Source organism: Carettochelys insculpta, chromosome 28, assembly GCF_033958435.1.
Source record: "Carettochelys insculpta isolate YL-2023 chromosome 28, ASM3395843v1, whole genome shotgun sequence".
Lineage (NCBI taxonomy): Eukaryota > Metazoa > Chordata > Testudines > Carettochelyidae > Carettochelys > Carettochelys insculpta.
Window position 1 is genome coordinate 12,633,249 of NC_134164.1, and position 23,951 is coordinate 12,657,199.

General features: G+C 53.0%; 1 protein-coding gene across 1 annotated transcript; it reads right to left on the reverse strand.

Annotated features, from left to right (window-relative positions):
- Positions 1-3,634: 3,634 nt before the first annotated feature.
- LOC142002847 (C-signal-like) lies at positions 3,635-9,462 on the reverse strand. The gene is made up of 6 exons (XM_074979295.1): positions 9,316-9,462; positions 8,423-8,474; positions 7,535-7,722; positions 5,538-5,696; positions 4,553-4,672; positions 3,635-3,739 (listed from the first exon to the last, which is right to left on the reverse strand). The coding sequence occupies exons 1-6, from the start codon at positions 9,460-9,462 to the stop codon at positions 3,635-3,637; spliced, it is 771 nt and encodes a 256-aa protein (XP_074835396.1).
- Positions 9,463-23,951: the final 14,489 nt, after the last annotated feature.

Sequence of the window (23,951 nt, forward strand, 5' to 3'; positions counted from 1 at the left end):
TATTTGTCTATAAGTTACCCCTCCTGTCTTGGTGAGCAGGTGGGTTGGTTTGGTTGCTAGTTAGTAAAATTTTGGTGCAGAACCATTCAAGTGTTGGCTGCCTTACTGTGCAGGAGGGCAACACCCTTGTACTGATCATACCCTGAGCGAGGAGTCACTGCAATCATGATCCCCATTCCACAGCTGTCAGTGGTGCTGTATGAAGAAGAGGAAGAAAATGGGAGTGGGTGAAAGACTGGAGCAGCGTGTGGTTGGAGGTCAGGATTTTGCTGTAGAGTTCTATGGCTTGTTAATTTTGGCACCAAAGTAGAGGGCAAGCCTCTGAATGGCTGAGGATGTAGATGTGCATTTGGAGGTAATGACAAACAGTCAGGTGCCTGTACCCAGTCCTGCTAGAGCTGGAGAAGATCTTACACTGTTGCAAGAGGCAAGGCTGGGTTCTTGGCAAGGGGTCTTTTCCAAAATCCAAGGCAGCACTTTCCTCAGAGTGACCATATTTCCATTTGCTGAGTATAGGACACCTTGGCCGTGTCTACACGTGCCCCAGACTTCGAAATGACCATGCAAATGGCCATTTCGAAGTTTACTAATGAAGCGCTGAAATGCATATTCAGCGCTTCATTAGCATGCGGGCGGCAGCGGCGCTTCAAAATTGACGCGCCTCACTGCCGCACGGCGCGTCCAGATGGGGCTCCTTTTCGAAAGGACGCCACCTTCTTCGAAGTCCCCTTATTCCCATGAGCTCATGGGAATAAGGGGACTTCGAAGTAGGCGGGGCCCTTTCGAAAAGGAGCCCCGTCTGGACGCGCCGCGCAGTGGCAAGGCGCGTCAATTTCGAAGCGCGGCTGCCGCCCGCATGCTAATGAAGAGCTGAATATGCATTTCAGCGCTTCATTAGTAAACTTCGAAATGGCCATTTGCATGGCCATTTCGAAGTTTGGGGCACGTGTAGACGTAGCCCTTGTAAAATTTCTCAAGTTTGAGCAAGTTCAGTTGGATTCCAGCAGACCGCAGCCTGCAGGGTCACACGCCCACCCCAGATTGCTGTCAGGGTTCCCATCAGAATGTGCCCAGACACAGTTTTTGTAATCTGTGTGGGAGGAAAGGGACAGGAGCTGCTTCCGGCCACAGCGAATGGGATGTGTGGGAGGGATGACTTGGCCCATGTCTTTGCAGAGCTCTTCTTTTCTCCCCATCCTCCTCTGTGGCTGAAAACAAGTTGTCCTTTCTTGCCCACACAGAGTCAAAAGACAGCTAACACTTCTGGACTGTTGCTGGCCACCAGCATAAGCCGGCCACCTCGTGTCCCCAGCTGTAATGTGGGCAGGCAGGCATTAAAACCGAAGGCTGCAGTGTGCACCAAGACCCAGAGGACCTGAGTGGGTGGGGTTCAGCTGATTCAGCCAGAGAGCTGGTTCAGCAGGCAAGGGACAAAGCAGCCCCTTGCACATTGGGACAGGTCTTGGAGAGGGGCTTGGGAGTGTGTGGAGAAGGTCTTAAGCCCTTCTCCAGGGAGTTGCTGTGGAGCCTGCATTTTTGGGGTACAAACAGCCTGGAGGTGAATATGTCAGGCGGTTTCCACTGAGCAGCACAACAGGCATAAAGCAGATTCCCTATCTACTCTGGTTCCAAGCTGCTCCTTAGTGAACGGGCTAGAGGATCCGTGTGCTGCCTGCATCCACAGGCATTACCCCCAAAGCTCCTGGTGTTTGGTATGTTCACATCCTGGATCTGCCCCAGTTTGTGAGCCTGTTGGCTGCCACCTGAATAGGCATCCTGGACCTGCCCCAGTTTGGGAGCCTGCTGGCTGTCAGCTACCGGGGCATTCTGGACCCACCAAAGTTGTGAGCCTGCTGGCTGCCAGCTACCCAGGAGCCCCAGACCAGCCTGAGCCTACAGCCCTTCTGTCAGTCCACCACCCAATGGTGTGGACATGCCCAAATTTCTGGACCTGCTGGCAGTTACTTACCCAGGGAACATACAGCTGCCTGATCTCCCAGACAAGCTGGAGTGGGGCTGTGAGCCAAGGCAGGTGGAGGTAGGAAGCAGCCTGGGGACTGTGCCCCCAGAGCCCATGTTGGTGTGTTTTGGGGGATCCCCAGAGATCTGCTGTAGCGTGAGCTGTGGTTCAGGCCTTGGGCTGGGGCAGAGTGGAGTGGGTGTGTGAACCCCTCAGCCCTGCCCCGCAGTTTGACCTCATATACTCTTCATGGGCTCAGCCCAGCAACTCCGCGCTGAGCCTCATTACCTGCTGCCCCACTCTGCCCCAGGGCCAGGGCCAGTATATTGTTTGGACTGCTCAGCCCTGCTAACAAGATGCTGAGCCTGATGAAAGGTGACCCAGCCCTGCCCCAGGGCTCCTACACAGACTGTGTGTGCTCTGCCCTGCTGTAGGAGCTGAGCCTGACTAATGAACTGCAGCCCTGCCCTGACTTAGGGCCGGGGCTTCTACCTTGACTGCCTGTTTGGGCTACAGCCAACCCTGCCCTTGGGCCTGGGCCCATATGCTGCCCACCTGCAGCCTTGTTAAAGTGGACTCAGTCCTATGGACAGTGCTGCCTGCTCAGAACCAGGCAGTGCCTAGAGTTGAAGGGGTCTTGCGTCCTTCTCCACCCCAGAGGGGGCACATGTCCCTGGCCCACACTTCTACACCTTGTGTTAGCAATTTGCCCTGGTCTGGCTCTCTCAGCTGTGCCCAGAGAATCCTCCTGTATGACAGACACATGAAGAGAGAGACCCAGTGTATCCAGAGGCTCATGGCCACCCCATCCCAGCGCCTTCTGGGCTGCCTTGGGGGCAGGGGCTTCTTGGCTCAGGTTAGGTAGCATCAGCCGGGATAGCGCGGGGTGGCTAATTCAATACACGGCATGAGAGTGGGAGAAGGGGTGTTAGTGCCCATTGGGGCTACGTCTACACGTGCCCCAAACTTCGAAATGGCCATGCAAATGGCCATTTCGAAGTTTACTAATGAAGCGCTGAAATGCATATTCAGCGCTTCATTAGCATGCGGGCGGCAGCCGCGCTTCGAAATTGACGCTCCTTGCCGCCTTGCGGCACGTCCAGACGGGGCTCCTTTTCGAAAGGACGCCACCTTCTTCGAAGTCCCCTTATTCCCATGAGCTCACGGGAATAAGGGGACTTCGAAGTAGGCGGCGTGCTTTCGAAAAGGAGCCCCGTCTGGACGCGCCGCGCGGCGGCAAGGCTCGTCAATTTCGAAGCGCCGCTGCCGCCCGCATGCTAATGAAGCGCTGAATATGCATTTCAGCGCTTCATTAGTAAACTTCGAAATGGCCATTTGCATGGCCATTTCGAAGTTTGGGGCACGTGTAGACACAGCCTGGGTGTCCCTGGGCCTCTTCCCTGAAGCAGCGAGGTCCTGGTTGTTTTCCCCACCCCTGACTGCCACCACCAGCTCCTCCCTCACAGGCCAGTTCTGGGCTTTGGCTGTGGGGAGAGGAACCAAAGGCAGCTCCACCTGGGTGCAGCCGGTGGCTTCCAGGAGAGGATAGAGCAGGCCAAGCTTAGTCAGGGCTGCTGCATTAGCTCAGTGGGTTTATTGAGGATACAGGCAGGGCTGACGGTGTGGTCACTGGAACAGTCTGACCTGGGGCTCTGGAGCAGGGCTGGGAACATCTCACCACGGAAGAACTTCCCCTTTCCAGTTCACAAAGCCTCCATTGTGCTTCTCGGAGAGCATGTGCAGCATCCCTCGGACACTCGCCTCCACCGTCAGTGGGGCCTGCTGGGGGGAAAACAGAGTGAGTCGGGGGAGCCTGCTCTGGGAGTGATCCAGGACACCAGGGGCCCGGCTGGAGTCCCCTTGACCTTTGCCTCCCCTGAGTGGCACAAATGTTCTTATGTGTCCCAAGGCAGAGGGATGTGCAACATGCAGCTGTTGTGTGACACCTTCCCTTCACCCTGGTGCACAAAGCACAATTCCTGTAGTGGGAGCATGGCCAAGGGGGCTCCTGGGTGAGACCGAGGGTTGGGGTGCAGGAGTGTGAGGGCTCTGGCTGGGAGTTCGGGCTTTAGGGAGGTGCTAGAAATGAGGGATTTGTGTTGCTAGAAGGGAGCTCTGGGTGTGGAAGGTGCTCAGGACTGGGGGTGGGTGTGAGGATGGGGGTCCAGGCTCTGGGCTGGGGTGCTGGAGTGGCTTTAGGCTCTTGTTTGGGAGTGGGGTGCAGAAGGGATCCAGGGTCCAGGCTGGGACTTGGGCTTTGGGGTACATGAGGATACTGGGTGGAGATCACAGATATGACCCCAATACAAGCACCTGTGAGCTGGTGCCCGTGACAACCAACTCCCCCTCTCTGGCTCCCCACAGCAGCAGCTCTGCTCACCTTCACTCTGGGATGCCAGCAGCTTGAGGAACTAAGCAAGCGGCAGCAGGAGGTTGGAAGCCCAGGGCACAGCACTGAATCCCTGAGGGAATCTCATTGGGACACAATCCCTTCGTGCAGGGCAGGACAGGTTCCAGCATAACCATTAACCCTACAACGAACATCTGTCCCAGCATATGGCTACCACTGGCCTCTCCCAGCGAGGAACCAACCTGGACGCAGCTGGAATTCCCCATGTCTGTCTGCACCCAGCCAGGATGGACAGCGACACTCAGGATCCCGTCTCCGCCGTACCCCAAGGCCTGGCACTTGGTGAGCATGTTCAGAGCAGCCTGAGGACGAGGTGCCATAAGCAGAGACAGCAGAGTGTGGGGGAGCGAATGAGCCCTGTAGGAAATGACCCACACTCCTGAAGGAAGGGACGGGACACACGGACAAAGGGGCGAGAGCAGCGCTCCTTTTAATTTCATCTTTCCATGTGCAGAATAAATGTTATGTATACTGATATATGTGCGGATGGGCATCACCAACAAAAACACATGCTGCTTGCTGCTGGTGCTCTGCTAACCAGCTGCGCAGAATTTGAGTTTCTCCTAGATGGCTGCCCAAGCACTCAGCTTTCAGGACGCACTCGTGAGAAGAAAACGCTACTCTGAGCTGCTCTCTCTCATGCTCTGAATGATGACAGCAACCCACAGTTATGTGTGTGTAGCTGCACTTTGGTCAGCCACTGATGCTGAGGCCTCCAGTGAGCTGTGACAAGTGAGCACACCTGAGAGCTGTGCTTAAGCTGCTCTTGGTTATGCAAGACCTGGGCCAATATGGGAAAGTGGGACTGGGACATTGATGCTCCTTTGGGTTCCCCCACAACTCTAGCAGGCACAATGAGGATCTGGTGCCCTGGACCTGAACTGGGAATGGTCTCTAAATGGGATATGTCCAACCTGAGCATCACTGCGTGGGGATTTCTCTGGTGGGATACAGGCAAAACAGAAAGTTCTTCACCAGATGGGAACTCTGATCTAAAGCCCAAGTGAATTGCAGGCAGACAAAGAACTGCCGGCCCTGCCCAACACAGCGCTGGAGGCTGGAGTGGTGCCAGTAGGATGGGGAACAAGGGGAATACACCGAGTGACAAGGATTTGTGCAAGTAGCAAACCCAGGCAGCAGTCAGGCCCTGCTGGGTGTGCCCTGTACCTTGCTGCAGCGATAGGAGATGATTTGGATCGTACGCCAGCCACAGACATTCTGGATGGAGCCACCCTCGCTGGACATGTTGATGATGGCCGCCTTGCTGCAGCTCAGCCCTGGCTGGCGGCTTTCCTGGGCAGCCTGCTTCAGCAAGGGCAGGAAGGCCTGGGCAGAGGGGAGAGCAGAGCATCCATTGGGTCAGAAAAGGAACCAGCATCATGCTCGTAAGGCAGGTCTCCAGAACGGGATGTGTCTCCACTCTTTGCCCTGATGCCCAGCCCCCAGCCAGGTCAGAAGCAGGAGCCCCACCCGGGCAGGTGTGCAGAGCTGTGGATCCTACTCATACCCTGCAGGGGCCAACAGTGATCCCCAACTCATATCCCTGCCTTCAGAGTCCCCATCCAGGGCAGATGAAGGGTCTGCAGTTCCCCACAGCTGCCCACATGGCTCTCACTGTGGCTCAGCTGTGGCTATTCAGCAAAGAGGCTTTGCCCAGGCAAAGCTGAAAGCCAGAGCCAGGGCAGGGTAAGAGTCATGTGGACACCTGTGGGGACCCCCACCATGTCCTCACCAGGAGCACCGAGGATTAGTGACTCAGTCTAGATGCTGCTTCCCCACCTGCCTATCCTTTAGTTCAAGAAGTTCCAACATGCTCAGCTTGGCTACAGCTTGTGGCTTGGCCAGGAGCCAGGGTGTGTGGGGAGAGGAGTGGAAGGATGAGGACCAGGGAGAGCAAAGAGCCTCCCCACAGCCCTGCCGGTGGTTGGAAGAATCTCTTTCCCCTGCTCTGAGGCATCTCCCCACCAGCTGCCCTTGGCGTGAAGCTAACTGGTCTGTGCCAGCTCCGCAACAGGTGCCTGAACCCCCCGGCCTCTGGCCACACAAGCCCTGCCTCCCCGGGCTGCGCCAGACTCGGTCTCCACACACAGGCCAGTGACAGATCCACACAGGATGGAGCCCTCTGAAACTGTCCTGCCCCCCAGCCCCTTGTGCTCCACCACACGCAGGGTCAGCAGGCCTGCTGCTCGCAAGGCAGCCGAGGTGAGCCCACCCGAGGGCCATCGCTCTGCTGAGCACCAGCACTGAGATGGGTTTGCAGTGAACACACGGGGAAGCTCATTTTCTCGGCTGTCGAGTTAGTGCCAGTTCCTGGTGCGAGTGACTCAAAAATTCCCTCAGGCTGGGGATGAAGTGGGGGGGTGGGGTGAGTGGGGGGTGCAGTGTGGGTGGGGCATCAGGGGAAGAGGCTGGGTGGGGGTAGGGCATGGGGTGGAGCAGGCACCAGTGGCCCCTCCTTCACCCAGACACCTGCCAGCGCTCGGACCCAGACCCCATTTGTGATCCACATGAGCTGCCCAGGGGGTCCAGGGGCTTTAGACAGATGCTCACAAGCACTTGGTGCCTTTGGTAAAAGAGGGAAACAGCCCTGTTAGCCCCTTCCTGCTGCTCATCCCACTGGGGACTATCTGTCAGGAGAAAGGACACATTTCTGTCCTCACAGTTCAAAGGGACCGAGTTCCTGACTGTGGCCCTGTGTCCATGAGCCTCAGCCCGGGCAGCCAGAGACCATCTTGCAGCTGCAGGGTGCAGTCACCCTCAGCCCTGGAGGAGACAGGTGCTTCGCTGCTGGCAGGACCCCATATGAGGAGTGTGGGGAGAGGCCACTTAACCCCACACATAATGGCGGGATTAGGGGTACAGGGAGTCTCTTGTATGAGGTAACTGGGGCCTCGTGCATCGCACTGTCCTTGCACTGATGCTCTGGGTGTTGAAAAGTGAGGGACTGAAGCTCTGTGTGTGCAGAGCCAGGGCCATGCAGGGATCTGGGGGTGAGGTTTTGTTTCTGAGAGGTTCAAGTTCCACGATGCAGCTGCAGCCTTTGTGCTACCAGCCAAGGCCCCACATTGATCCAGTTACCCAATATCAGGGAAGGGAGAATTCCTGGCCCAAGCGTTGTCAAACCCTGGTGCATCTGGACACGTGCTCTCTGTCAGGGCCCTTACCTGGCTCACCAGCAAGGGCCCTGTCATATTGGTCACGTACACAAGGGCCATGTCCTCTGGTGTCTCTGACTCCAGCGTGTTCAACTTCACTATCCCAGAGTTGTTTATCAGCAGATTGAGCCCAGAGCCTTTCAAAAGTGCCTCAACTCTGGCTGCCGCCGCCTTGATGCTGGCTGGGTCTGTGACATCTACAGCGACAGAGCAGGGGGTCAAGTGCATGATTCCTCCTCTCCGATGTCACCCCCACCAGAGCACGGCCCCCTGGGCCAGAGGGCTTCTTCCATTGGGGTCAGAGGTGGGAGAGGTATTGGGGAAGGGAGGTGGGGGTGGGGACTGCTGCTGGGTCCAGGCATGGGGAGTTGTGCTGGAGCAACAATAGGAAAAGCTAGTTCAGAGAGACAATTATGATCAGTTCCTTGGACAATCTGAGTAGCCTAGAAAATGCAAATGTGCTGGAGTTAGTGATTAGTTCATACGCGTGGCGTTGATCTCACTTAGACAAAGGAAGTGATGATTTAAAATTGCTTGTGATGCATTGTAGGTGAGAGAAGTCCCCAGCTGGACATGCAGGGCTCCATCCCAGAAGTGGGAACGCCGGACAGAGCTGCCCATGTGTGATTCTCACAGGAGCAACCTGCCACATGGTGGTCCTGGGGCTTTCCAGCCTCTCCACAGCCAACCAACCCTGCCAGAATTTCCACTCACACCTGCTTCCTCTGGGGCTGGGGAAGGTGTCAATGAGCTCTCAGCGATTATTGACTCTGGTCCTGTTCTCCTCACTGGGATTGGGTGAACCTGGGAGGGGGGGATGCAGAGGGGGATAGGAAGAGGAAAAACATGCTGCAGGGAGATGGAACCTCAGCTCTGGGCCTGGGGCCGGGCACTCACCCAGCGCAATGATCACCAGGTTCGGATGTTTGGCCTCCAGCTTGTGCAATTCCTGAAAAAGAATGAAGTAAATGGTTATTGTCATTGGGCCCATGCCCAGGGCCAGGCTGGGCAGAATCCAGATCCCCACTGACCCTGGGAACCAAGTCATTGTCTTAACTGCTCTTCTCCACCAAGCCTCCTTGTGCAACAACCTGCCCTGGTTTCTGCGGCAGTAGGAGGCTTCTAATTTCCCGTGAGCATTTCCAATGCCATTGTCTGAGTGCGATGGAGTCTGGGACACAAATCACTTCCCCATCACTAATGGGGAGTGGGAGGAAGGTGTTGGAGAGCAGTTCCCCCAGGGGAGGTAAGGGAAGTCCCCTCCCAGCAGCTGGGGATTGACAGTGTCGCAAGCTCTCATGAGCTGCTTGTGAGTGGGGATTTTGTCAGCTGAGGATGGAGCAGGTGCAATGACCCAGAAGTTACTCAGAACCTGCAGTTCCCCAGGCTGGGTGTGGGAGCAGAGCTGAGAAGACGGAGGACCTGAGGCAGTGGCAGACAAAGGAGGTGTCAGACTCACAAATTGGGCTCCCTGGAGGCTGGTGGGACTGGGTATAGCTGTGCTATAGTCATTATTCACCTATGCTGGGCGAGCCGGTCCACAGCCCCTGGGTAGTTGCCCCAGGCTCACCCAGTGCTGCCACATCCTCACTGCTCTGGGACCTGAGCTGCCAGGTGTAGAGGGTTTGGGGTGCAGCTCTGCATCTTCGAGCTGGAGCAGGGTCTGCAGTCATTGCCTGCTCCAGTGTGTGGGTCTCAGCCCCAAGTGCTGCAACACTGGAAGCCCCTTGGGCAGCTTCTGCTTCCCCCTACAGCTACTGCTAACTCCATCCCCCTCACCCCGTTCTCACCTGCATTCGCTCTCCTGCTGCGTCCCGGCAGGTGGCAAAGACCCACTCCAGTGGCTTGGAGTTCCCCAGAAGCTGCTTGACGAGTTCCAGGCCAATTCCTTGCTTGGCCCCAGTCACCAGAACGCTGCAGAGATTCAAGCCAGCCATGGTCCCTCCCTGCCTCTGCTCAGTGAGAGCTGCACTAGTCAAAACCCTGAATTCCCTGCCTGCTCACAGCTGGGGTTATGGAATGATACATCCGGGGAAATAACTCTGCTGCTATCAGGTGACAAAACAGAAAGTGCTCCAATAAGCCAGACCTTATTTGTCTATTTGTTACTCCTCCTCTCAGGTGAGCGGGTTGGTCGGTTTGGTTTGGTTTGGTTTGCTACTTCCTCATGTTTTGGTGCAGGGCCAATCAAGTTCTGGCTGCCTTCCTGTGCAGAACAGCAACACCACTGCGATGACCGTGCCGTGACCGAGGAGTCACTGCAATGATGATCCACTTTCCACAGCTGTCAGAGGTGCTGTACGCAGAAGAGGGAGAAAGTGGGAATGGGTGAAGGACTGTAAGATTATGTAGATGGAGGCCAGGATTTTGCAGTAGAGTTCTATGGCTTGTTAATTTTGGCTCCAAAGTGGAGGGCAAGGCTGTGCATGGCTACGGATGTAGACGTGTATTTGTAGGGGCAATGACAATGGGTCAGGTGCCTGTACCCAGCCCCGCTAGAGCTGGAGAAGATCTTACACTGTTGCAAGAGACAAGGTCAGGTTCTCAGCAAGGAGTCTCTTCCACAATCCAAGGCAGCACTTTCCTGAGAGTGACCATGTTTCCATTTGCTGAATACGGGACACCCGTAAAATTCCTCAAGTTTGAGCAAGTTCAGTTGGATTCCAGCAGAATGCACCCTGCAGGGTCACACGCCCACTCCAGATTTCTGTCAGGGTTTCCATCAGAATGTGCCCAGCAGCAATTTTTGTAATGTGTGTGGGAGGAAAGGGACAGGAGCTGCTTCCAGCCACAGCATATGGGGTGCGTGGGAGGGATGACTTGGCCCATGTCTTTGAAAAGCTCTTCTTTTGTCCCCACCCTCCACTGTGGCTGGAAACAAGTTGTCCTTTCTCGTCTGCACAGAGTCAAAAGGCAGCAAACAGCTCCAGGCTGCTGCTGTCCACCGACATAAGCCAGCCAGCTCATGTCCCCAGCTCCAGTGTGGACAGGCATTCTGTCTGTACTGTCCGTGCACCTGGATCATTTCTGTGTTTCCAGTTTCCATACACTGCTTTCCAGGTTGGGTCTATCATAGAGGCGGCATATTGCCTTCTGCCCTGGAAATGATCCCGTGTGCTGATTCTAAGCCAGTCATTCCCAGGCTGTTCTGTGGAGCACTGGTGCTCCATGCAATGGGAATGGCTGTTCTGGGAAAGAATTTCCATGCTGGTGATATTTTTCCTTATCAAATATTAACTAAGAAGTGACGTGACTCTAAAAACCCTGATGGGTTTGAATAGTATTTTGGAGGGCCGGGACCAGCAACTTTCTGCCCTGCGTGGGTTTGTTTTGGTGGGGGGCTACCAAGTGGGAAGAGGAAGGAGGCACTAGAAGCACTTAGCCCCTGGCCTGACACTGCTTTGTAGAAGAGGGAATAAAAACACACCTCCCCCTGGAGAACGTGGGCATCAATGCTACTGTCTCTCTCATGCGAAGCAAGCGCTCTACCACTTGAGCTAATTCCCCTCTGGCTGAATGAGCTCTTCTGACCCACTGAACTCATTCCAGAGGCCACAACGTTCCTGCAGCTGCCTCATAGCTGGGGCTCAGGCACACAAAGTTACGTCTGCACAGTGGTAGTCCTGGATTTTGACATAGTACTTATCAGTAGGACTGACGAAACCCATGGAAGCATCTGCTCCTAAATAGCTGTTCATTGAGAAGGTTCCAAAGGACTTCTTGTTGTTTTTATCAGCTACTGGCTCTTTGCTGAAACGTGGTCCTGAAGAGCACCCAGAGCTTCTTTTCTGAAGGTGGTCTCAGGGTGCGCTTCTTGCTTAGGATAAGAAAGCTCCAGGGTTCCAAAGCCCAAACTAGCCCTTCATCTGCCTTTCTCTGACAGTGTGTCAAGACAAGTTGGGGGGCTGGTGTCCTTGTGTGTGTTTTTCTTCTCTTCATTTGCTCAAGATGTGGCCCCTGCTGTGACTACACCTGTCCCGTTTGCTGTGGCAGCACCTCTCACTGGCAGAAGCTGTAAATGTCCAGCTTTTGACTCAGCATTTGTCTGGATAACTTGGCATTTCCCCCCTCCTGGGACCAAGTCCTTCAATTCTCTGTCACTTCCACAGTGACCCTGCAGTCTTCTCATTCTCTGCCACAGGCCTGGTCTACACCATGACCTCAGTGGCGGCTGGGGGAACCTAGGCCCATCCTCCCTCTGGTTCCAGCCCAGGAGGGACCCTACACCCAGCACAACTGGGCTTTCCTCTCCCAGCTCTCACTGCTCCTCCCTGGACTCCTTCCTACACCTCCCCCTTCAGTTGGCTGGACTAGCTCTGAACCCTCAGCCACTCCAGTGTCACTCTGTGAATGTCTTGTCTCTTCATTCTCTAGGCCACCTTCTGACCCGTGGCAGTGGTGCTGGGGTTAGCCCGCTTCACTCATGTCTTGATTTAGGGGGCTCTGGGCCAATGCATGCAGCCAATGCAAGCCCAGCTTCCCCGACACACTCACTGCCATGTGGTGTGTGTGCGCTCAGGGGCAGGATTGGAGTCTGGGGTGTTAATGATACGACTGTCAATGGTTATAGAGGGACAGTGGAGCTGCACAGGCCAGAGCCCAGATGAGGCCAATTCTCTCTCTCTGTAGTCGGTTGCCCTACAGCACCCGAGGCAGAGGCCCAGGCCAGGCAGCTGCAGGGACATTAGCTCAGCACAGGTGCCCACTGAGTGTGTGTCTACAGGACACGGTGAGCCCAGGGGAGGAGCAAACAAGTGCACAATAGCACAGGGGGCCTTTTTAAACAGCCACACCTGCCCCTCCTGTGTCCCCAGCCAGCCAGGGAGTGTCAGAAAGGTTCCTGGCAGTGCTCATCTTGGGATGTTTCAAAAGCCCAGGCACCACTCAGGTGAGGTGGCTGAGGGGAAAAGGAGAAGGATTGCGAATGTGTTGTACTCTGCACACTGCGTTCAAATCCCCTTATTGTTTGGCCTTTCTGCTTCCTTTCCTACTGAAGTCTTTTGTGTCTCCTGCTTTCTGCACACCCCATCCCTGACCCTGCTGGGTTCCAGCTCCTCTGCTGGGCAGACTCCAAGCACAAGGTAACTGCATGAGGCTGGAGGGGGATGCTTTAATTTTCCATGGCAGGGCCCAACCTATCTCTGATGTCATCTCAAAAGTGCCACACTCCCCCCTGCTAAGCAGGGCCCCAAACACACCTGGGGAATGTGATGCTTCAGCCAGACGGGAAAGGACAGCTGTGACTCAGCTGCAGACAGGGGCATGGGAATCCACCTGGAGGGAAGGCCCTTTCCCCAAGGCTGACTCAGGGGCTCTGGTTTCTCCCAGCTGCTGAGCTGGGCTGTGCAGAGCTGGGAAAGGTGCAGACATTTGCTCTGGGGAAATGAATGTGGCACTCCCCTCTCTCTGGCCTTGACAGCAATCCATCTGTTTGCAGCACCGGCCACAGGTCCTGCTGAATTCCTAAAAGAGCTGCTGTGTTCTAGAGGCCCCACTTATTGCAGGTATATTAGTGAACCAGCCCAACCAGAGACATAGCTCCAGGGGGCCTCATTTATCAACCAAGAGGAAGAAGTCCTCACTCACATGCATAAAGAATCCCCTTTGATTTACAGTGAACAGCCAGAAGGTCCCACTGAGATTTGAACTCAGATCAGAGGAGTCCAGAAGCCTGAGTGCTACCCATTACACCATAGGACCTGTCACTTGGTCTTTTCCTCAGCTCCTATAACTCTTTTTAGGCTGGCACCTTGCAGCGCTTGCCACCCTCCAACTGTTTCGCCACTCAGGACACTGCTTCCTGCCCCATGTCTGCTGATCTCCTCCCCCAGACATCAGTCCCTGCCCTTCTTTCTTCTAATTCCAGAGAGACTAGACAGGCTCATTATTCTTTTAAAGTAACCAGCGTGGAGAGAACTAACGGCAAAGCAGAGACAAGAAAGGCTAGTGGTGATTGTCGAGGAATATCTGGGTGAGGGAGGATACAATAACCCTGGCTCTGAACTCACACACATTTAAAAGTGTGCAGATACATGTGGCTGAATGTGATACATTTTATAGACGCTCAGTGAGCACCTCTTTGTTCGTATCACTCTCTTGTCAGCTGAGGGAAGGGTTTGCTAGGGTTATATGCATTGGCAGTAGCAAATGTTGAGGGTTCATCTCCATATGAGAAATACACATAGGATAGAAATGCAGAATGTGATGGGAAAAGGGAGGTCTTTAGATTTGAACAAAAATCTCTTAAACTGTATTTACACAGTCTACCACTGAACTATACCACCACACAAAGAGTGCCCCTCGGATTCATTCATCTTCATCCCCCTGCAGGGCAAACGCTGTTTCCCCCATCTTGTGTCCCTTCCCCAGCTCACAGTGGTTTTACAAACGGGGTTTGATTAAACTTTGTCTCTCGATGCACAAATTACAGCTCATCCCCTGCTTCTCTGGCTTCTCCCACTAACAGAGCTACCGCCACTTAGGGAGACAGATTACCAGCATGTGTGGGGCAGCTCTCTCTCATCTGCTTGGAGCATCATCAATGGTTACAAAAGAACCTACTGAAAGACACCCACCAATCAATCAGATGCTGCTGGGTTTGCAGTCACTGGCAGTAACTTCTCTGTCTGGCACTTTTGATGATCCTGCAGCTTCCTCGGAGTTGCTGAATAAAGGAGCTTCTACTGTGCTAAAATGTCAGACCTAGTGACAATGTAAATATGTTTTCAGTAAGAGGGTGCTGTGACCTGTTGGATAGTTCACAGTAGAGTTCCAGTGAAATTTAACCTATTAGTCCGTTAAGAGTTTGGACTTAAATACTGCAGTGATCAACTGAGGAAGAACTTTGTTCATGAAAGTTTAGGGATGGTAAAGCCTGCACCCCCCCAACCCCTTATCTAATGAACCAGGAGCAAGCCCCTGGGCAAAAACACTTCCAAACAAGGTAAGCGGTGGCATTTTAGCAGCTCAGTTTGTAGATAGAGATAAGAGGAAGGGCACAACATGCAACAGCCTTGCACGCTGAGATGTGGTTAAACAAATGTGCAGGGTTAAAGAACAAGAAATAAGAGAACCAATAACAGATCAATTCCTGACAGCTGAGGCAATAGTGTAAATAGCAATGAATGACCCAGCCGAACTGTATTATGAGGCAGAAAAACTGTGCAGACCCAACACATAAACCAGTGCAATTTGGACCTCACTGATCAGTGTCACACACATTGTAAACTGGTCTGACAGCAGAATTTCCAACAATCTTTTTCCCAGTCTCATAGTCATATCCATGTTCCTACTAGGAAAGTAGAGTGGCGTCTACATAGTAACAAATCTCTCCCCATTTTCCAGCGATAAAGAGAGCCCAGCTCAGTGGTGGAACATTTGATGCTGATGAAGATATCCCAGGTGCTCCCATTTGGGTGGTTTTCTTAACAGAAATCTATTTTCATCTCTCATTCCAGTATGTTGGTGGGTTGCACTGGAAGCTTGAGAAGGATTTAAACTCAACATTCCCCTCTGCAAATGTACCAACACCAAGCAAACCTGTCCCTCAGCTGCCTCAGTTCCCAGCCTCCAAGGCTCAGGTTTCTGTTTCCATTGATCAGACAAAGGTACAATCCAATGCACATGTGCAGGGCCCTGCTCGCCATGGGCTGCACTGGGCAGGAGAACCAGACCCACAGCCAGGGCTCTCAGGAGTCTGACACAGAAATGCTCTTGGTGCAGGCTGAGCTCACAGCACCTTGGCTCTGTCATACTCAGTCAGCCACAGTGGAGCCTGTCCTTCACCCAGGAATAAGCTCATGGCTCTGAGCAGGAATTTAGTCATCAGGCAGGGGGCAGAGCTGCCAGGACTCCCAGAAAGGCCCTGAGCCCAGAGCCAGGCAGAGCCCTTCCTGAGTGGGGGCTGCAGGAGGGACCAATACCAGAGAGAAAAGAACCTGATGGCTCACAGCTGCCAAGCCACATGCATTGGCCTGGAGCTCCCAAAGCAAGACAACAGTTAGCCAGACAAATGCCACTCCACAGCCAGGTCAGTAAGTCCCCCTGAGAAGGAAGGATGAGATGCCCTTGGAGGGACTCCTGCAAACAAGGCTCTTTATTAATTAACCTTGGGGCTTCCAGAGAGGCCAGAATCCTGGGAGGGGACAGGCAGAGCAGTGCAGAGGAGACCCAGAGCTGCGACACCAGGCTGCCAGTCCCCAGCACCCTGGGGCAGGGGCGTTTGGAATTGTTATGATTATGTCAGCAGTGATGCCCAGGGACTCCACCCACCAGGCTGGCCCTGCACAATGCCCTGAGCATGGGAGAGAGCCCTTGGCCAGAGCAGGTAGGGCACCTAGCAAAGGTATCCCAGGAGTTGAACCCACAACCAGAGCATGAGTAGGCTCACAACAAGCAGCTGATCGAGCTGTCCCTTTGTAAAGGAGCCTTTGGAACAACAATTCATTCAACTGTGTCACCCTGTGCAGGCCCTGAGTTCTTCTGTGCTTCTCAGCAGCTGGGGAAAAGCCTCTTTGGGACCTATCTGCTGCCCCACAGCTGAAAGGAGCCCCACAGTTAAGAGGCCCCTCTTGGGGAGTGGTTGATCTTCTATCCCATTTTGATGCTGGCTGCAGAGCACATGCTGCTTTGCGGGTGGGAGCAGCCAGGCTCTGTGATCTTTAGGGAAGTCCTCTGGCAAATGCAGTCATGGCCCTCCCCTCCTCTTGTGCTAGCCTGGGGTGCTGTGCAGCATTACAGCATCCCATGACGGTGTCAGAACTAGAAGCCCCTGCTCCAAGGGCCCAGAGGGAGACAGATGAGTTGGGCTCTAGCCTGGAACTCTTCCTCTCACCTGCTGTCCCCTGACTTTCTTAGCCTGCTCTGGATGGTCCTTCCTTTAAATGCCCTGTGTGCAATAGGAACAGCCTGGCAGCTCCAGGTACTGGCAACAATAGTGTGGCAATCAGGAGAAGCTGTGAAAAACACAACCTTGGTCTTCAGGTATCTCTTCACAGACTGGTAAGTTCCAGGGCCCCAACCAATTGTAGCCATGTTGGTGACTCAGCCCAGCCAGAGACATATGTAGCTCCAGTGGGCCTCACTCATCCAGTAGGAGGAAAAAAAAATGAACTCAGGTGCACCTGTGGATAAAGAAACCCCAGCTTTGGAGAGACACAGATTTACAGCAACAACACAAAAAACCAGCAGTTCACCAAGATTTGAACTCAGATTGCAGAGATCAGACTCCTGCTGTTTACACCCCAGGACCTACCAAATGTAACTGCTTGGGGCACCTGTGACTCTTGGCAGGGTGGCAATCTGTATGCCATGCCACCCTTGAGCTGTTCCACCTCTCACGACTCTCCTTTCTCCCCCATTTCTACCACTCTTCTCCCCTAGACACTGAGTCCAGCCCGTCTTCCTGCCGGCTCCACCTGGCTGTAAGGTGACATTTCTCTGAAACCCCCAGAAGGATGAAAAGGGTTAATTTTTCTTTTACAATAAGCAGCCTGCAGAGAATTAACAGAAATACAGAGACTGGGGAGCTTGGTGGTGCTTGTGTATGAATATCTAGCTGAGGGAGGACATAATGGCCTTGGCTGTGAATTCCCAGAGTAATTGATATCTTCTCTACACATACATTTACAAAGTGTGCAGAGACCTTTCCTGCTGGAAGTGATGTATTTGATAGACTCTGAATGAGCACCTCTTTATGGAAATGAGACCCAAAATTCCTCATGTCAATCTCAACTGTCAGTTTCCCTGTGTAGCCAGATTTCAACAGAGGGAGGGATTTGCTAGGTTTATCTGCATTGGTACTGACAAATGTTAAGGGTTCATCTCCATTTTCAGGAACCCCATGCTGTAGAAATCCAGAGTATGTTGGGAAGGGTGAGACAACTATTGTCATAAAAGTGGCTGCCTTTTGAAAGGGAAGCATGAATTAGAAAAAGATCACATTATCTGAAATCAAACACTCTACCAGTGGCCTACACCCACATTTCACTCTTGTTTAAATCACTAATCTTCAGGTCCCTGTAGGACAAACTTTTCTTCCCCAGGCTCCTTTTTCTGTCCCAGCCCAGAGTAGTTTTTCAAATGGGGGTTGATTAAACTTTCTCTTCCCAGGTGCACACCACAGCTTCCCCACTGACCTAGCTTCTCCCATTCACAGAGCTACCATCACTCAGGGAGGCAGATTTCCTTCATGTGTGGGACAGTGTTCTTCCATCTGCTTGGAGGCTCTTCAGTAATTATAAAGAAGTAGGAGTAAATCTACTGGAGGACATCAGCCCATCCATAAGGTGTGCATGGGTTTGCATTCAGGGTAGGTAAGTCTTGTATCTGGCACATTTGATTTTCCAGCCCCCCGGTGTCCTGTGAGTGATAGAGAATAGAGCTTCTACTTTATTAATATGTCATAGCTAATGAAAATATAAACATGAGGTTGAAACTTTCCCACAGAGCTGTCAGTTCCAGCAGTGAGAGTTCATCTGGGTAAATGTGAGAGTGTGGAAGGCTGAGTGTGTGTGATTATACTTGAAATCTAGTTCCCCTTTTTCTGTGTTCCAGTAGTTGCTTGTTGGTCTAGGGGCGTGAATCTCCCTTTGGGTGGGAGGAGTCCTGGGTTCAAATGCCAGACAAGCCCTTCTAGGGGGAAGCTAATCTAGTTTTGGTTTTCCCAAACTGGGAGGTATTGGTAGAGAACTTGACAGTGGAAAGCAGCTTGGGTGAAAGTGATTGTGAAATCATAGAGTTCATATTTCTAAGGAAGGAAAGAAGAGAAAATAGCAACATAGAGACCATGGATTTCAGGAGGACACATTTGGGTAAACTCAGAGAGCTGGTAGGTAAGGTCCCATGGGAAGCAAAACTGAGAGGAAAAACAGCTGAGGAGAGTTGGCAGTTTTTCAAAGCAATATTACTGGAGGCCCAAAAGCAACTTATCCCGCTGCATAGGAGAGATAGAAAATATGGCAAAAGACCTGCTTGGCTTAACCAGGACATCAGGCATGATCTCAAAATAAAGAAGGAATCATAGAAAAAAGGGAAACAAGGACAAATTACCAAGGATGAATATAGGCAAATGACACAAGAATGCAGGAGCAAGAAAGGCTAAGGCACAAAATGAGCTTAAACTAGCTACAGGCATGAAGGGAAACAAGAAAGCTTTTCATAAATATATTAGAAACAAGAGGAAGACCAGGGACAGGGTGGGGCCATTGCTCAGTGAGGAGGCAGAAACACTAACCGGGAACTCGGAAATGACAGAGATGCTGAATGACTTCTTTGTTTTGGTCTTCACTGAGAAGTCTGATGAATGAATGCCAGCATAGTGAATGCTAGTGGGAAAGGGTAAGTCAGGAGCCAGCATTTTTCCCAGAAGAAGGCCCGTTCTGCAGCCTGGAAGCAGCAGGAGTATCTGAGCTCCTGGAGCTCATTTTGAAAGGTAAATTCTGTGGTTGGAGGGGCAGTTGGGGCTGTGACAGGGGAGTAGCAGGTTGAAGCCCTGGGTGGGTTAGAGCTGCAGATGTTGTAGATGAGCCAGGGCCGTGCAGCCCTATGGGGGATTGAGCTGGAGCTGCACATGGCTGGGGTGTCAGAGCTGCACAGTGGGTGGTGAGCCAGGGCCGTGAAAAGGTTTGAACTGGGACTACGCCAGGCTGGGGGTGGTGAGCCAGGACCGGGAGAGGGGGAGGGGGATTTTGAGTTGTGCTTAACTCACATTAATGTTACTCACACATTTCGAGGGACTCCTGTACACCCCCAAACTCTCCTGCGCGCTGGAAGAAATGGAGCTGTTGGAATTCTTTATTTCAGATGATATCAGGCCTAGACCCTGTGATCTCTGGCCTGTGTAGATGTATTTTTTCCCCAGCTGTGATGGCTGAATGGTTAAGGCATTGCACAAAACCCCACAAGGCTCCCTTGTGCACATTCGAATCCTGCTCACAGTGAGGAGTGTCCTTTAGCCACACCCCTAACCAGAGCAATCCAGCTCCACGCTCCTGAGACAGGCAACTCTCCTTACCCTCTACACCCCAGAGAAATCCCTTCACCTTCCCAGCCAATGCAGAGAAAGAACACGAGAACGGACAGGCTGCATCAGACCATCCTATTCTCTGCCTATGTTAAACAAGAGGGGAGTCCCCAGGTGGTCTAATCCAAGTGCCTGGGCTATTTGCAGGGGTAACTGGGTGGGGTGTGGTGGCCTGGGATGTGCAGGCGTTTAGAGAAAATGCTCTGGGGCTTCCTTGTAGTTTTAAATGCTGCCAGTGTGACTCAAACCTTCGTGCTCTTCTGCTCTTATAAACTATTCCGTCTGGGGAAAACACCCAGTGGGACAAGTCCCTAAGCTGAAACCGTGATGGTATCTCCAGGGGAGTAGGAAGGAAACTCTTTCTCCTTTAGGAACACAGATGAAAGACTGACCCAGCCCACTCTTTCAGAAGGGCTATGTCTACACTTAGAGAAATCTTTGTAATAGGCAGGCAAATGGCCATTGAGAAGAATACTAATGAGGTGCTGAAATGCATATTCAGTGCTTCATTTGCATGCCTCCGGCTGCAGCACTTCAAAATTTCCTCATTTCGGTCCTGCGTGGCTCGTCCAGATGGGGATCCTTTTTGAAAGGACCCCACCAACTTTGAAATCCCCTTATACCATAGGAAAAAATCCAGGAAGTGAATCAGCAGTCCAAGTGATCTCCAAAGACCTGCTGCTATTATGAACCAGGGCGCATGCTCCTTGGGGGCAACCAACCACATTGCCCCATCTGAATTCTGACACGTCTGGAGGCCTTGTTCTGGAGTCTGGCCCTTCTCACCTTTAAACCTGTTAAATATTGTTCCATTATTTCAGCAGCAGCACGGCAGAGCTGCAGGAGTCGGTGCCTGTATTGGTGGCATTTGAATGCCTGGGGGCCTTATAATAACCACAAGTAAGATGATCAGCATTCAGTCCAGTGCACCACACAGGCTCTGCCCACCAGCACCTCCTTGTCAACAGTGACTTGACTTAAATCCTTGTGCTCTGAGGGGTGCATACATGCAGAAGTCCCATTCCAGAGACCACAACAGCCCAGCAGCTGCCTTTGTTTTTCTCCGGAAGGATCCCTTGTTTGATACTGTCCCATAGGCTGGTTAGCACAGTTGGTTTGCAGGTGGTTCTAACATGACTCAAGCCATGTGTTCAAGGGCCCAGTGTGCTGCCAGACAACACTTGGGGGTCTGTGCTTTCTTCTTTCCCCCAAATCAACTGAATTTGGGGTTTGTGGTCTGGGGTGGAATAGCAGCTGACAAGCCTGTGGGTTTGATGGTGGGAGTTGTGGCTGGCCAGTGGGGGTGGAAGAGTGGCTGTTGGGATTTGCCTTAGAAAGAAGGAAATCCCAGCCAGGGGTTGTAAGTGGCCTGGGTTTTGAGCAAAGGTCGCCTGGGCTGGTTTCTTTACATGTGCCCATGGCTCCTGTCCTATTACACACCATCCCTGCTTTCTCTGACACTGTTGAATGCTCCTGAGAAGAACGTTGTCAGCCTGTGCATGGTGTCTAGGTGGCAGCATCCTGCTCCTTTCTTCTCTTTGTCTTCCTCAGCAAGGGGAGGAAAAAGAAGATCCCACTTGCACCGGACATGAAGTAGACAACTAAGGAGAACTTGCTGAAGACTCCCTGTTGTCCTCCGTTCTACCAGCTGAGCTATTGAAAGGCAGCACTTAGCCCTCTGCCTGCTCCTGTAGCTAGTTCAACCCACCCACGTGTTATGACAAGTGCCACCCAGGTGATGGCATTTCAGGAGAGAGGAAGAAGAATCCAGGTGACATTCTGTGGGGCTCTGGATATCACAGAAGTTCCCCCATTGGACTCAGCAACAAACACAGCAACTCATTTCTCTCCTGGCAGGGATTTCTGCTTCTATGGTTAGTCTGTGACTGAGCATTCCCTGCTCCTATGAGTTCCTGAAAGTGAGAACCAGCAATACCTTTTGGCAAGACAGGGAACACTTTTGCAATTAATGAACCAAAAACATCAGCCAACAGCCTTGGCCAGGTTGACTGTGCTCTCTGCACTGGCTGCAACGGACAGAGAGGCCCAAAGAGAAACAGACCAAAAGGCTTGTAGGGAACAAACTAAAGCTCTGATGGAAAGAGACTCCAGCATGTGACAGGGAACACAGCCAGAGACACAGAATCCCACCCAGCCCTGCCCTGCTTTGCCTCACTCCAGGGCACAAGGGCTCACTCCCTGGGATACACTGAGTGTGGGAGCCAACTGGTGGGAGGGACCTGATGACCCCACATCTGTAGGGCAGGTTAACTACATGTCCCTGAGCTCAGCCCATGCTGGAGGGAGCCGGGCAGCTTTAGCAGAACACAGTGTCAGATGAGGAGTAGATATGTGTATTTGGGGAAGGGATCCTGAGCGCTGCATCCCAGCCATGTGCTTTGTCCATGGTCCTGACTTCCTCACAAATCCAGCCTCCAGGTCAGAGCTGTTCCCGTTCCCTCCCGGGGGAGGGGAGATGTTCAAGGTGCTCTCTTGTGCCATTGCACCTGGATCAGCACAGAGATCCCCAAATCCCCGCTATGCTGGGAGCCAGGTTGCTGTTTGAATTCTGTATTGCCAATGACATTGTCTCATTATTGTCCAGTATCCATGATGGTAAGACACCTAAAAGCTCAGAGCTGTGATGACTGAGTGGCTAAGGTGTTAAACTTCAAATCCCATAGGGGTTTCCCTGCACAGGTTCAAGTCCTGCTCACAGCAAAGCCTGTTTTTTACCCCCACCTAGGGCAATTCAGCCCCACACACTCTGGCACACTCTGTGTGCGTGGCAAATGCAAGAGGCTGAGTCCCTAATCCTGTTTCACAAAGGCTGGCTGTTTTGGGGGAGAATTGCCACAGTTGTGATGTGGTCACTGCTCCAGACACAAGCTGGCTGCTGCCACCTGCTGTGAGCAAATCTCCAGGCAAGTAGGCATCCCTCCCATGCCCCACTCTGCTCTGTTTCTGAAATGCTGTTCTTCTCTGCTCTGTCTCTGCCCGCACCCATCTGCTTCATCCCCCAGTGTCTGCTGGTGTCTGCCTCCACCAGTCCCTGCCCCACCTTCTCCCCCGGGGCCACCTCCTGCTCTGTTCAGGCAGGAAATGGTGGCAAGGGCCTGGCCCATGGCCCTTGTAGCCCCACTGACAGTTTAGGGCTGGGGGGAGCCTGAAGTGGGGCAGAGGAACCTCTAGGGGAGAGCCTGACAGCAGGGAGAGGGAGGTGCAAAGTGGACAGAGGGGGTTGTGGGGTGAACAGGGTAAAAGCTGGGATGTGGTTTGTTGAACTGTCTAAGATGGTGTCTTCTGGTCACAGCCGTCTCTGGAGATGGGAGTTCAAGCTGCTGGATGAGGAGGGGTGTGGGCCAGGCCAGTGAGTGGCTGAGGCAGGGGCAGGCCAGGCCCAGTGGGAAATATTGGGATGACAAGGAGGTTCGTAGTTGACTAAAGTTTTCCATCCCACTTGGTGCAGTGCCAGGGTTGGGGGCTGCTGGCGGGGGAAGGTAGCACAGATTAGAAGGACCCCCCCTTTATTAACACAGCCTGTCCACTCTGATGCCAGGTCAGACTTGCCTTTCAGGGTCTGGCACAGTGAGGTGTGAGGGCAGGATGGTTTCAGCCACAGCAGTGTCCTCCCTCAGAGCAGCTGAGGTGAACACAACAGCAAGGCCCCTTTGGGTTTGGTCCATGGGAGGGCTGTGTACCAGTGGGGGATGCAGGCCGATTTCTGGGAGGTTCCTTTAACGCTGAGACTCTGTCCCCACCACTTACTGATGGGAGCCCAGAGAGTCTCTGCTCATTGCAAAATGGCATAAGAAGCACAACATCTGCCTGCCGGAAAGGGGGGCTCAGGCGCCACTTTTCTGTGTGGCCAATTGGACACAGTGTTGGACTTCGGAGGAGACCACTGGTGGTCTGAGTTCCTATGTGGTCATAGTTGCTCTATACTCACTCTGTGCAGCCTTTGCCCACAGATTGCAACCTTCTTCTTGGCTGCTCTGAGCAATGGTTTGGCTCCAGCTGGACTCTGGGAAGCAGTTGCTGGTCAGGCATGAGCCCTGGCTGCTCCCACTGAGCCATTACCTTTCTGGATTTGCCAAAGAAGATGAGGGGTAAATCAGGCTTGTGTGTTGGGCAGTTTCCCTCTTCCAAATGGTGCCCATCCTTGTGCTGGAGAGAGCTCATTTAATATCTCCTTTGCAGCCCCACAGGTTTCTCTGCTTCTCATTTGAAGGCGAGAAACCTCTTGAGGCCACATCTCCTGCCCCACTACCAGACTGAGGCTACGTCTACACGTGAAGCCAACATCGAAATAGCTTATTTCGATGTAGCAACATCGATATAGGCTATTTCGATGAATAACATCTACACGTCCTCCAGGGCTGGCAACCTCGATGTTCAACTTCG

What these genes read in the sequence shown, in the direction of transcription:
- LOC142002847 (XM_074979295.1), bottom strand. Translation starts at nt 9,462, where the DNA reads ATGGCTGGCTTGAATCTCTGCAGCGTTCTGGTGACTGGGGCCAAGCAA. An exon ending in CAGCAGGAGAGCGAATGCAG is followed by an intron (nt 8,475 to 9,315) that starts GTGAGAACGGGG and finishes ATTCTTTTTCAG; the next exon opens with GAATTGCACAAGCTGGAGGC. An exon ending in TCTCCTATCGCTGCAGCAAG is followed by an intron (nt 4,673 to 5,537) that starts GTACAGGGCACA and finishes CCTCGTCCTCAG; the next exon opens with GCTGCTCTGAACATGCTCAC.